This window comes from Patiria miniata, unplaced genomic scaffold (assembly GCF_015706575.1).
Source record: "Patiria miniata isolate m_02_andy unplaced genomic scaffold, ASM1570657v1 HiC_scaffold_3, whole genome shotgun sequence".
In the NCBI taxonomy this organism is placed as follows: domain Eukaryota; kingdom Metazoa; phylum Echinodermata; class Asteroidea; order Valvatida; family Asterinidae; genus Patiria; species Patiria miniata.
In genome coordinates, this window is record NW_024037069.1 from 21,172,605 (window position 1) to 21,186,361 (window position 13,757).

Consider the following 13,757-nt stretch of genomic DNA (forward strand, 5'->3'; position numbering starts at 1 on the left):
TACAAACATCAAAACATACAGGGTATGAATGTTTTGATGGGCTTAGTGACTGAGCTGAAAGTACATTATTCCACATATCGTGTTGTCGTTAAATGCTCGGACGAGAGACCAACTCGATGCTGAATGAAAGTGGCATAATTGTGGCGCACCTTTTCACGAAACTGCCGCAGACAATTTTACTCAACGCGCCCCACTCGTAAGCCGCCCGAAATTTGGTTTCAATTCAAAAGCCAGCTGACCTTGGTCGCCCAAGCCTAGCAAAATTACTCTTTTGTCGGCTTAACATCAGGTAAAAGAAAATGAGCTATATAGACTGTGTGGATCGCGGAAGGGCGTGGCAATTTCCGTACACCGGAGGCGCAATTACTAACAAAACATAATTAGCAATTGTTATTTTTTTTGTTCACACAAAAAGAACATTTCCTTGACTGGAGATTTTTTACCAGATTTAAAGATCGATACAGGGAGCTACAACTTCACAGAAACGGGTTTGGACGAGTGCCGAGCCATGGCCAGCATCGTGCAGCGACTCATCCACGAAGGTAGGCTTCAGCTTGGCCTCAAAAGAAGGAAATTACAAATCCACAATTTGTTTCAGAGCAATGTTTTTGTAAAGGAACACTTACGCAAGGTCATGCGCAGCAGACTAGAAGGCGGAACTGTGGAATTAGTTGTCAAGGACGCTGTTGAAGTGGACGAAGCACTATTTTATCAAAACCACTTGAAAAGTACTTGAAAAACCACAAAATTAAACAGCAGAGGCCGACGTAAATTTGTTTATAAAATTATGGCAAACACTTCATGTTACTGTTTTGTATAGGCCTACTTAGCATGAAGTAATACTTGGAAAAACGAACTTTTCCATTCCTTGATTTAGTTCCCTTGCAATTTATTTTTAAATAATCCCTCGAATTGTTAATACGAAAAACAAATTAACACTTGCTCATCACTTTGAAAAACGTATAACGAAATATGTAGAAAGGGAGTTGCATTTTATATGCCCCTTATGAGGAAGTATATAAGCCTATTCTTCCCGGGGATATTAAAAGGTCACGTCACTTTTCAAACCTTGTCACAAGTCTGGATAATACCTGTTATGTAATTGGCTGAGCCAACGTGAGTGAATGGAATCACTGGGAACGATAAAACCTAAGGATAAACCACGCTGGTTAAGTCTTTAAAATGGGGGTGCTTGAAAAAAAAAATTGTCAATGAAAGCTTCTTTGCACGGTGTATAATGTGATCAGACACAAAAGACGACATGCATGGGATCCTCTATTGTGTATAATAGGCTAGCAAAGATTGTATCATTTCTTGGACTCGGTTACTAAGTCTGGAACGCGGAAACTGAATGAGCTGATGCTCCTGCATTCCGTAGTTTGAAAACTCACTTGTATTTCTGAACCCAAAATGGCATTATCTTATATCCAACACAATTTCAATGCTCTTTTTCCCTTTGTGATTGATAAAGATAAAGGAGATAATGTGAGTCGATTTGTTTGTGTACATGGATTTATCATAATATTATCGGACGGGTTATCGTCCAGATGCTGAGGCCGATATAATAACCATACCAAAAAAAAATACTGTGAGAATTAGCATGCAGACGTAGGCTATTACAGAAAATTGGATTGTAGACAAAAATGAACACTCCTTCGAATTCTAATCATCTCTTAACATCTTTTTAAATATACTTTAAACGATTAACCAAACATTTCCGATTATGAATTCTTTCCACAGTTTGTAAATTCGGATACACGTTATTCAGAAATGTTTGTAATTAAGATAGGCTACATGTTATACAGAAATGATTGCAATTAGGCATACACACATATAGACGTCCGGGAACAAAGTACTTTTTGCAGCAGTTTGAGACAAAGTCCAGAAAACAAAGAGGTAACCAAAAACATAAACAAACCCTTTGACGTGGGCAAATGTTTTGATAATAATTTACATTACAAAATCTTCCACTTGATTTCTTGGCAAAACATGCGTGTTCGAATTGTATTACAACACCACAAAAGGCACCAATGCGAAAAGCAAGTCGAGTTGCACTTTGGTGTAGGCCTTAAACGCTTACCAAAAATTAATTGTACAATTACGAAATCTAAATATGCAATATATTATAGTGGAGTGATTATAATTTAATCCTGAACATATGGGTCATTCCCATCCATATGCATTGTAAACCCTATGAGCATCAGCACACACGCGTGTCAGACAAAAAGAATCAATATGGGACAAAACTACCGCATTGCCTTTTGAATGTAAATATGCGGAAAAATTCTTTTGTGGATGGGAAAATCAATCCACAGTACACAGGCTATTATTAATTTTTTATTCTTGTGGGTTTTTTCTCTCAGGACACAGATTCACAAATCCGGATCAGATCCGAAGAAAATATGAACCCGGTACATTGTAAGTATTAGTGTTATTTATTTTAGTTAAAAAAAAGTTCATTCAATTTATACCACACTAAATTTATACATTGTTAAGTAATAGTGTTATTTTTTTTTAGTTTCACAAACAAAGTCTATAATTTTATAGAATTTATACATTTTGCAAGAAGTTAGGCGGTGGGTCGAGCTCTGGTGTTACTGTTTTGCATACAGCAATTGATAAGATTAAATGCACGTAGTTTCAATAACTTGTTCGATACGATATTATATAGTGAGACTCGAACTTATCAAAAATATTTGAGTCCTGAAATGTATTTTCAAAATGCATCAAATTGACCAAGTTCATTTCATGTTTGATCAATTAACCTAACAATATATGGATATTATATGTTGCATCAGACAATAATCTTGTTTTCGATTAGTGTAAGGTCGTACGTGATTTATCGATTAACTGATCAAAATCAATTTCAGTTACTTGAATATGAGTTATATTTACTGTCTTGTTGTATATATTCAAAATAATTGATTGTTTGAAAAAAATTGACTGCTAATTTCCTTTGATTGTAGTGTAAGACATCGTATTAAATGGCTCATTGATAACCTATTGTTATTGATCACTTACTAATAATTATTATTGATTACCCCCAGCGACAAGACAGATACTGTGTCAGATAACTCAGTAGTTAAAGCACGAGGTCTTCCATGGCAAGCTTCGGACAGAGATGTCTTCCGCTTCTTCAAAGGGCTGAACATCGCAAAGTAAGTGCCAGTCGACAAAATTTAATCTAGAAAAACCCCAAAAGTTGAAATAAAAATACCAATCCCACAATCAAATTTGTACTTTTTGTGAAATAGTTACGGTGTTTAAAGATTTTTCATCATTTCTAACTTTTTAATTTGAGTAAGTTCCATGTTTTTCCATAAGAAGCTTTTATTTAATTGACCTGTTCGATGCTGCAAGCTATTCAAAATTTTAGCAGAAACCACAAAAATTATATTGGCAGTTGTGTTGAATAGACAATAACTCGGCAACAAATTGCCTTATTATCCATAACTAACGCTGGGAATCCTCATGTATGGGTTAAAGTGTTGTAGGCGGAGGTAATTACTGTATTACAGATTTTGTTTACACCGGCGCCATTTTACGCAAGACTCCCCATTTTGGAAAAAAATGAATCAAAATGTGATTTGAGGCATAAACCGGATCGTACAAAACAGGAAGCAAAAGTTGAATACTGCGCAGAACCGAAAGAAAAGACCGAAAGAATGCCTCGGACTGCTACACTTAATGGCTCCGGCCTTCGATACCAGATTTTATTGTTTGCAGTAATTTTTGCGTGGGCATGAACTAAAGACTAGTCTTGCTGTTGGCTTTATGCAAAATACCTAGCCATGCAGAGCAAATCCCAGTAGAGCGACTGCATAATAAAAAAAAATACTACTACTCAATTTTTTTTGCAAAGGCAACACAGTCGAGGGTTGGGTGCCAAAAGTACATTAAACCTCAGTTCATTTTTATAGGTCAAATCCTTGTACGATATGGTTAAAATATGAAACGCTTATAAAACTTTAGCCCAAGGACTGGAACGAAAAGTTGGATCGATTAGTAGGCGTACAGTTGTAACCACACACATCCTCGTTCTAATATTCTGAGCAAACGTTTCATTCTCCCCCAAACACTGTCCAAAGAAAAAGTTGAAGCAACCACCTCAAGGGAACCATCAAAACATTATTAGACAAGACGTATACAATTAAAAGTGCAGAATTTTTTGGGGAAATCATCTTTCCAACAACTCTCCAAAGACAGTTGAGAGTTCCAACAACAAGCTTACAACAATCATTCCAATGAACCATAAATACCAAACCTGTGCTAAGAAACACAAAAATATAAAACAAATATTGAAAAAAAAATACCAAAACAAAAAACATACATGATCAGTAAAGGGAATCGACCTTGCAGCGCCAGACTTTTATGAATTCCCAGATTTTTTTCTTCCATAGATTCAAGAGTGATTTTTTTGTTGTTAATGGTTGGTTTCGTTTTTGAAGGGGTGGGGTGGCTTTGTGTCTGAACCACTACGGCAGGAGGAACGGCGAGGTCATGGTCCATTTCGAGTCTTCCCAGCACAGAGACATGGCGTTGCAGAGACACAGGCACAACTTGGGCAACAGATACGTGGAAGTAAGTCCCATTTTTCATTCCGAAACATTTATTTCCTCTTCATTGCAAAATGAGATAAATCCAAGTGGCGGCGACGAAAAGTAAAAGCTAAGCGGCTTGCGTGAGGCTTGCCAAGGACTGACAAACGAAATAATTCCAAGCCTTTCACAAGCTTAATAAGCATTTTCACTAATAGATTTTCACTAACGGAATTTTCATTAGATTGCAACAAGTGCTATTCATACACGCTGCAACAAAATCAACAAAATGCATTTCGTGTGGTTGAATTTGTGTGTGTCTGCTTCAAACACTTTTTTAATAAAAATTGTTAAGACTGCAACAAGTCCCGTTAAAATTTTATTAGCATCTCGACTTTACAAAATTATTATCTCAATGAAGGTCAGTTATTGCAAACATGTTGAAAAAACATCAATCTGGGACTGAGAAACATTTCCAATTTTGTTAGGAAATACTTTGAAAATATTCTTGACTCTCCATAGACTTTGTGCACAACCATTGAAGTGGCGTCTGGATACTACACTCCATGAAGCAATGTTCCACACAAGGAACATCAAAATACTATCTAAGAAAAACCTGTGCAAGAAAGCACAACATTTTCTCAATAAATTATGAATTGGCAATAAACTAAAAGTACCATACAAAAATATTAAGCGAACCAAATTTTCTTTCGGTATGGTCTAACCAACGGATCTCTGTCCGTGTATTCGTCAATTGCTAATGCGAAATCAACACAAACCTGGGTTGGCCGTTCTATGGCCCTGATGTTTTACAAGCGTTTGTTTTTTAACTACCCACTTACAAATTCCAGAAACCATATGGTTGGATATACACAATGGCTGATTACCATAGTGTTGAATATTGCTTTGCCGGGAACTACCAGGAGAAATTGCACGCACGATCCTTGAAAAAAATTAAAACTCTGAATAAAAAAACCGTTTAGTACAACGTGGATTTTTGGCTCATTATTATTATGTCCTTTTAATTGCAAAGTATCCCCGCCTCTAATGCAAATTTATCATTTTGTTCCTATTGAAATTTCGATAGGTTTTGAAGCATGCAGTTACCATTTCTGTTGTTGTTGCAACTTTTGAAAAAATATTCCGAAATTTTCATCTTGACCATGCAAAATCCTGTCAAAGTGTCAAGAGTGCCAAAAACGTACCATATCTTTGTTTTCACGAAATATTATCTTTAAATTGTTGATTTTTTATATACATGTACATGGAATGTTGAGAAAAATGAGTGAGCTTTTTTCACAGAGGTTTTTGTAAACGACATTTTGTATAAAATCCATGTAGCTCACGAAACCAAATATCACTATTTTACTAATGTTTAATTTAATTAATGTTTAAACATGAACTATTATTCAATCAATTACATTGTTTCATTCACAGGTGTTCAAGGGAACAGGTGATGAGTTCATCAAAGTTGCAGCAGGTACTAGACTTTTCTGCATCGTTTAGTTTTAATTGGAAATGTTGGAGAAATAATTACATGGCAAATAATTAATGGCTTTTGGAAAGGTTCCAAATCCTTGACAAATGTTCCCATCTGTTTCATTCTCAACTGAATTGAAAAGTGATTTCAAAGAATTATTGCATGCACAGACATAATATTACCAAATTTCCAGCAGTATTGTATATAATTTGCCATTTTACTTTGCGGGGAGATGTAAATTCAATATTGGGTTTGTTTTATAAACACTGTATTCTCGATGTTGACCAAAGACTTGCGAGAACATATTCACAAGCTTACTCGGGTGGGACTCGAACCCACAACCTCCTGCTTTCTAGTGCAGATGTCAATACCCCACTCTCTCACATATTTTGACTGAAAATACATGTTTTAATTTATTGAGATTTTTTTCATCATTATTACAAATTTGAATATTTTTCCCCAAGAAAAAGAGTTTTTTTTATATTGTTAATCAAGTGCCAGGATATGTCAGTTTTTCTACTTGTGTTTCTGCTCATTTTTCTTTTCATATTGCAGTTACAGTCAATACTAAAAAAAAAGTGCATTCGTCTACTTTTGCTAGACAAAAAAAAAAACCTCACACCAAAACAAATAGTTTTCAAGTTGGTAGAACTCAATATTGTATTCCATTTGGTCTTTGGTTTGATTCCTGGCTGAGTTGTTCAATTGCTGTTAACATCATTATCTGCCTTTGCAGGAACCTCTCGGGATGCGGCTATGTTTCTGTCTCGAGATGATGGCCACATCATCGTGCGCATGAGGGGTCTTCCCTTTACTGCAAGTGCTCGAGAAGTGGTATGTCTTTTTTTATATTTTGGTTCTTCCATTCTGAATTGCCTTGTTCCAAAATACGATTGTGTAGTTGCAAGGATGACATTAAATAGATTTGAAGCTTTTAATTTATGGGAAACTGAAAATTGGGTACTTCATTCTCTCCATCTTCAAGATTTCAAAAACTGCATTATGAGAAACTTGACAAACCGTTTAGTTTATTAGCTTCTTTTTTTTAATGTGACATACTGAATAGTTTGTCTTCTCAATCTAATCTTGCTCTTAGTAACATTTTGATATATGCAATGGAATGCTTTATTCCATGTGGCAAAAATCAACATCAGAAATTAGTTACAAAAAATCAAGTCTTCTTTAACCCTTTTATGAAATGTATTCAATTTAAGGCCAAATCTTAAAATTTTGTAATCTTGATGCCTACGGACAAGTACAAAAATTTGGCATTTGTCACCAAAATTTGTAAAACATGTTAAATAATTGTACTCACAAACTGTGCTCCACAGGGCATATACAGGCAGTCCAGCAAAACTCGTATCTGCAGACAAAACCCAAATGAATCAGTAGTTAATTCGATGTAAGTTTACCGACAACCAAGTGATATCACATTCCCATTCAGGTGTTGTAACACAGGGATTTAGGGGCTTGATTTTGTTTAATGGGTGTGGAATGATGGTTGGTTTTGTTGCATTTTTGACAGCTTTTTTTTCACTCACCCTTTGGCTGGGTTTTTTGGTCATGTCCACATTCAGTAAAAGGTGTCGCCTGTGGCTAACTAGTCTACTGGTGTAGGGAGGGATTTTTGTGAAGGTAGACAGCGGTGCATCCAACTAGAGCAAGGGAAAAGTGGATTGTCATTAAATCAGCAGATTTTCACAACCATCTATTCGTTTTTGTCGCCCAAAACACAACTTAGAAAAACAAAATCATCAGGACATTTAACCTTCATGAATCCTGTCACCAAATAAAAAAAAAAAACCTCCCCAAACACTCTGCAAACTCCAACTGGTGAAAGGGCTTCCTTAATAATGTGACCAGGCATCTTTGTAGAGAAACATTTTCATCGCAACAAAAGATTTGGAGGATTTTTGGTAATCGGTGTTTTTCAGGTGAGAGGGACTTTTTGGTTTGAGCTGAAGCATAAAACCTGTTTATTGGAATCTTTTCGTAAAGCCAGAGAGTTTTTGCCTAAACAGGTTGACTTCTTTGGTCCGGCCATCCCCGTTTCCGGCGCTGAAGAGGGCATACTGTTTGTCAAACAGCGCAACGGTAAGATGACAGGCGATGCTTTCGTTCTGTTCTCGACTGAGGAAGTGGCCAACAAGGCTTTGGAGAAGCACAAGGACTACCTGAAGAACAGATACATTGAGATCTTCCGCAGCACCACGGCTGAAGTACAGCAGGTATCAGTTTGTTAATTTCTCTTCAAGTCCCACTTCTGTTTTGGAAGGTTTTACTAAACAAATCCACAGCTAAACAGTTGACTGATGAAGTTATCCAATAATGATGTCAATATTTAACCGTTGCCATTGTAACAAGATCTAACAGGATGGCTTTTGTCTGGGTTTCCTTAAAAACTACAGCAGAGAAAGCAAATTATCGTTTTAATAGGTCAGAGGAAAGGCTGAAGTGTTCTTTGTTAAAGCTACCAGAAAGAAATCTATTAAGCAGGAATCCCATAAAAGCAAGCTGTGAGGTTTTTTCCTTGCTAAGCACCGAGTATTAATATTAAGTTGGTAAGGGCAAAGCACCAACATTAAAATGATATCCCAGATGCAAAATTCCATCATAATTGCTGCCTAAATGTTTCTCAACTTCACATTCCTTGCAATTTTTTGGCAGGTTCTGTCCCGTCTGCACTCAGAGCCCTTAGTCCCCGAGGGCCCGCCCCAGGCCAACGTGATGGTCCCTAACATCATCCACCCTCCCCAGGCCCACCTGATACCCCAGCCACACCCTGCTGCCTTCGTGCCTCAGCAGCTCATCACCTGCGGTATGATACGGGACTGCATCCGGATGCGGGGGTTGCCCTTCAAGGCCACCATCGAGGACATCATGAGGTTTCTTGGGGAGACGGCAAACTACATCCGGCCTCACGGGGTGCACATGGTCTACACCATGCAGGTGAGATGTCACAGGAGTATCAAACGAAGACAGATCCCCAAAAAAGTGGTTTTATATGTTTAAATATGAATTTGAACACAGGCAGTTTGGCTGCATCTGAAAGGTTTTAGCAGCTTTCCACAGACCATTATCATGTTGCTGCCATCTTGATTTGTTCCCATTCCAATCAACATAACCAAAGCGTAACTGGAAGGAAAAAAGTCTGGTTCTTTTTTTCCCCACAAAAACCATCATTCAGTACCGTTATTGGATACAGGTAACATGACTGAAATGGTGGCAGCATGATAAAGGTCTGTTGATACCTTATATAGTTGCATCCATGCAGTCAGGGGATGACTATCATTGACTTTAAGACGGAAGGTCAAAACCATCTTTTGCCAAGTCAGGCTGATTCTGAGCAGTGAGATGAGCTGTCACTGAGGACCATGTTGAATGTGGAGGCCCAAGCAGATTGTTTGGCCAACTCAAGGTTTTGGGCTTTCCTTTGTTATTGTATAGCCCCTCCTATCTGTAATCCAAATTGTGAATGGACTTGTGACTTGACTCCAAACGGGCTACAACACTGGTCAAAACAAAGCAGCAAGCTTAAATATTTTGCTTTTATACTTGCCTGTTTCCAGGGCAACCCAACCGGAGAGGCCTTCATCCAGATGATGTCGGCCGAGAGAGCGCTGCAAGCGGCCCAGACGTGCCACAGGAAGTACATGGGGGAACGCTACGTGGAGGTCTTCCAGTGCTCTGGGGACGAGATGAATCTTGCCCTGATGAGTGGGGCTAGAAGCAAGGCGGTGCAACCGCAAGGTGAGTCAGAGAACGGAAAGGACGTTGCTGTCATGATGACCTCTAACATAGGGTCAGCTAATTTAAGTATTTACAAATGAACAAAAAAGCATCGAGTTGCCTGAGAAGTAGACCAATCACAATGCAGGGAAGGTTATCAAAACACTCGGTATAAACCAATAGAATTTCAGAAGCTTTGTCTGTCCTCATACTTGAATGAGATCAGGGCCCAATTTCACAGGGCCGCTAAGCACAAACTTTTGATTAGCACAAAAAAGTCTGCCCTTATAAAAGCAGGTTACCAACCAAAAACCATGTGATTTCCATGCTTTGGCTGGTAACCTGCTTTTACTAAGCCATACTTTGTTGTGCTAAGCGCATTTTTGTGCTTAGCAGCTCCATGAAAATGGCCCCAGGTATCCAGTCAATGTCAGTGCTGTTCTCGTATCTTTATTTGACTTTTAACAATCCAGTGTCCTTTATATCCCTTGTGCGAATCCTCATACTTCTTAATCTCTATCTCCTAGTACATGTTGATGATTAGCTTAAGCCCAGTTTTCAAAGTATGTAAAGTGAACTTCATGGATAATGGTTTGAAGCATCTTGAAACATGTTAGAAAGCACTGCCACCCAGCTTGTGCTTGAATACCAAACTCTTCTGCATACATGTACATGTATAATAATGGCTGGGTTGTGTAGTTTTTAAAATACTGCAAAATCCAAAGATGAACTTTGGAATGTTTGGGATGGTTAGGTTTAATGAATATAATTCATGGTAAGCTTTTGACCAGTGAGATCAATATTAATTTAATGCACCTTTATGGATTGGTAGAAGCTTCCTTCTAATGGAACTGAACGTGTCTGTTTTTGTTCCTCCTCAGTGACGGTACAAAGTGCAATAGCACCCACAACTCCGCAGTTCCCCTACCAGCAGCAACTCCACTCTCCCAACGGCGGCATGATACCGAGTACCGCCCCCCTCCCAGGGACCATCCAGGCACGTCAACAGACCACCCATGCCTACATCCAGCAGCCCCTGTACTACTTCCCTAGTCCCCCCGTCTCCCCCACCACGAGCCAACTCTACCATCACCCCCACGCCAGTAACGCCATCATCCGCCTGAGGGGACTGCACGTTGGGGCCACGCCCCAGGAAGTGGCCAACTTCTTCCAGGGATATGGGGTGAGTGTGTTACAACAATGGCAAAATGACTCCTGTACTCAACTCTAAAGCCGCAGCTGAATTACTTGGCTACGGCTCGCAATTATACACGCGCCTATGGCAGCAGATGAAGCCGCTTCCCATAGACACGCATGCTAATACTGCTAGCCATAACCACGTATGACACCGCTAAATTCTGGTCTTTATATAAACGTTGCGAGTAGCACCGCAACACTCAATTTCAAACTGATTTGTGTTCATTGATTTCGTTTTCCTTCAAAGAGAAGAAGAAGAAAAGTTTTGTGATGTGGTGTCTGATTTGGGATGGGTACTTGTGACTTGGATATTATTCTAAACATGCACATTTATTGATTCTTTGGCACATTAATGAGCGGTTTGGTTTGGGACTAATTATGTCGTAATCCTAATGGCACGCTTTCCGCAACAATTTCTTTAAGTGGAATTGTCCTTTTTTTTTATAAAAGGGAATAGAAGAAAAAAGAGAAGTTTCAGTTTACTGTGTAAAAGAGAAATTGTTTAATCGTGTATAATTTGCTGCTTGTCTTGTAAGAAAACAGAAAAGGAAAACAAAATTAAATGATTATAAAAGTTTTGTATGAATCTACGTTTGAAATAAGATCTTGATTGAATGAAAAGAAATATTTTGAAAGTGATCATTTGCGTTGCTAAAAGTGACAACAATTGAAGAAATTAAAAAGGAAGACTTAGAAATTTGACTCAGAAAACTTTTTATTCTCTCGTTAACTTTGGCTTATTGGATTTGCCCCCAAAAGGAGTTCAAAAGTTACTTTTCTTTTCGTTGGTGAAGCATCACGCATTGCTTTCTATTTTCTGGCTAGTTGATGATGAATAATAATGAAGGTTGGCAAAGGTGTTTGGTAATACTAAACAAAATCATGAAAGCAATTAAAACAACTTCTGATAATGCCTTTGTTGATGTCACCATTTTTCCCCCTCTCTCTCTATGCTTGTCTTGAGAAGGCTATGCCCCAGCACGGAGCCGGCATCGAGTGGCAATGACCCACAAATCTCAGGGATAACTTTGATCAAGTGCAATAAAAAGAAAAAATGGAGACTGACGATAACTATGCAAATAGGTAGCCAGATAAATATATCAACTTCATTTGGTCTGTTCTGCTTACTTTGGCATCTAGATTTGTGTATTCGGGTCAAGGAAAACACTGTCCATGGTTTCACTGGAAAACAATTTGGTGCCTGGATCTTTAATCTAACCATAAAACAACAAACGTTGGTGCTCAAGTTCCACTAATATTTCAATACAAAACTTGGTAGTTGATAAACTTCTTGATAACTCGGTGGTAGGTGTGGTGACGGTTTTAACACTGGTGGAGGAGGCATAACGGATGTGGTGGATTTTATACTCATCTTGGTTTATCAAGATTTTTTCACTTAATCTTAGATTTGATGATGTTAATTTTTTCAGGAGATTCAACTCTAAGGTTCCTCCACATTTTGGCAAATAATCTGGTGATGGTTCAATTGAAAAAAAAAGGTACATGTTTCTGGGTTTTAGTATCGGTTATATAATCATGGGCTCTGGCTTAACATTTTCTTGCCACAGAAAAGAAAAAAAATTCGGTGTTGGGTGTCGTCTACAGACTAATTCTTGGGTTGGCAAATTTTCAGTTATCATATTTTCCCATTATTGTTATCTGAAAATTTGTTCACTGACTTTCTTAACATTTGTACTTCGTCTCAAGTCCATGACATCTACATTTATAATTCCAAAAATATTCACAAGATAACATTTTACAGTTTGTGGTGAATTTGTCAATATTTTATTAATAATAATATTCTACATACGTAAACATGCGTGCTTCAAATTTTTGTTCAATCCAGCATTTATAACATCTTCAAAATGAAACTCTGCCTACAGTGAAATCTCGATAAGTCAACTCTGATAACTCAAAACAACTGTTAAGTCAAACAAAGAATCCATTGCCTTCAGTAGTATAACAAAGATATACAACCCTGCTTAATAACTCAAAACGTTGCTTAAGTCAAATTTTGAACCTGTTCCCTTGGGGTTTGACTTATTGAGATTTCACTGTATTTGGATCATTGACTTAAAATAGAATGACATAAATGCAATCCCTAGTTGAACAGACTACCAGTTAATAAAAATAACACAAGCCATGAATGTAACGGTAACAAACATTAGGTGGGCAGATTATCAACTGAAGAGGCTTTGCCTCGCCCGCCTGTTGCCCCTTTCATAGGCGAATGCCTGCTTCACGCACAATCAACTCATGAACACCACCTTTTGCGCTTTCAGTTTATAGTAGCCTATAGCGATGATCTCAAACTCAAATATATTTTCAAACTTACACAAAAATACTTCGCCTCACTCAAGCAGCGTACAATCTTTGAAACATTAGGAATGAATTAGATAATACCATTTCGCACATCTTTTTTTTCAAATGGAAATTGGTTTCTTTATAAAATTGTGGCAAGCAACATGGGTCGATTATAGATAAGCTAATGACAAGAATCTGACACAAATATGGTACAAAATGGTCATAGATTTTGTACCCAGGTACAATTTAATTTCCTTGGTGATTTGCCAAAGGTCCAGCGTTTGGGGGCGGGGTAATGGACAGAGGAAATAACAGATTTTTATCTGCAGGTGTAAGATAAATTCATCTTGAAAACAAATTCTAAACTTAAAGGCAATAGAAGTGCTGTTAGGTTTTCCAAAATGTAAGCTTTGGAAAAAAACGAATCAAATACTTATCCTTTCATGATTAAAGACTGTAATTTCTTGCAAAAGCCATGGCAAGGCCAAAATGCATCGAGTTTCAAAAAT

The 13,757-nt window shown here is 37.8% G+C and overlaps 1 protein-coding gene across 3 annotated transcripts in view; it reads left to right on the forward strand.

The window, feature by feature from the left end:
• The window catches only part of LOC119738739 (epithelial splicing regulatory protein 1-like), a 29,238-nt gene that overhangs the window by 14,605 nt on the left and 876 nt on the right, over positions 1-13,757 (forward strand). Inside the window, exons 4-14 of one of the 3 annotated variants that reach the window (XM_038213671.1) lie at positions 447-542; positions 2,364-2,418; positions 3,048-3,158; positions 4,449-4,581; positions 5,976-6,018; positions 6,755-6,852; positions 8,040-8,246; positions 8,686-8,967; positions 9,588-9,768; positions 10,629-10,930; positions 12,375-12,441. In XM_038213671.1, coding sequence (XP_038069599.1) covers positions 447-542; positions 2,364-2,418; positions 3,048-3,158; positions 4,449-4,581; positions 5,976-6,018; positions 6,755-6,852; positions 8,040-8,246; positions 8,686-8,967; positions 9,588-9,768; positions 10,629-10,930; positions 12,375-12,389 — 1,523 coding nt within the window. In that variant the 3' untranslated portion in view covers positions 12,390-12,441. Of the gene's footprint in view, positions 1-446; positions 543-2,363; positions 2,419-3,047; positions 3,159-4,448; positions 4,582-5,975; positions 6,019-6,754; positions 6,853-8,039; positions 8,247-8,685; positions 8,968-9,587; positions 9,769-10,628; positions 10,931-11,911; positions 12,001-12,374; positions 12,442-13,757 lie in introns of those variants that run through there. The other 2 variants (XM_038213670.1, XM_038213669.1) reach the window with 2 other exon arrangements.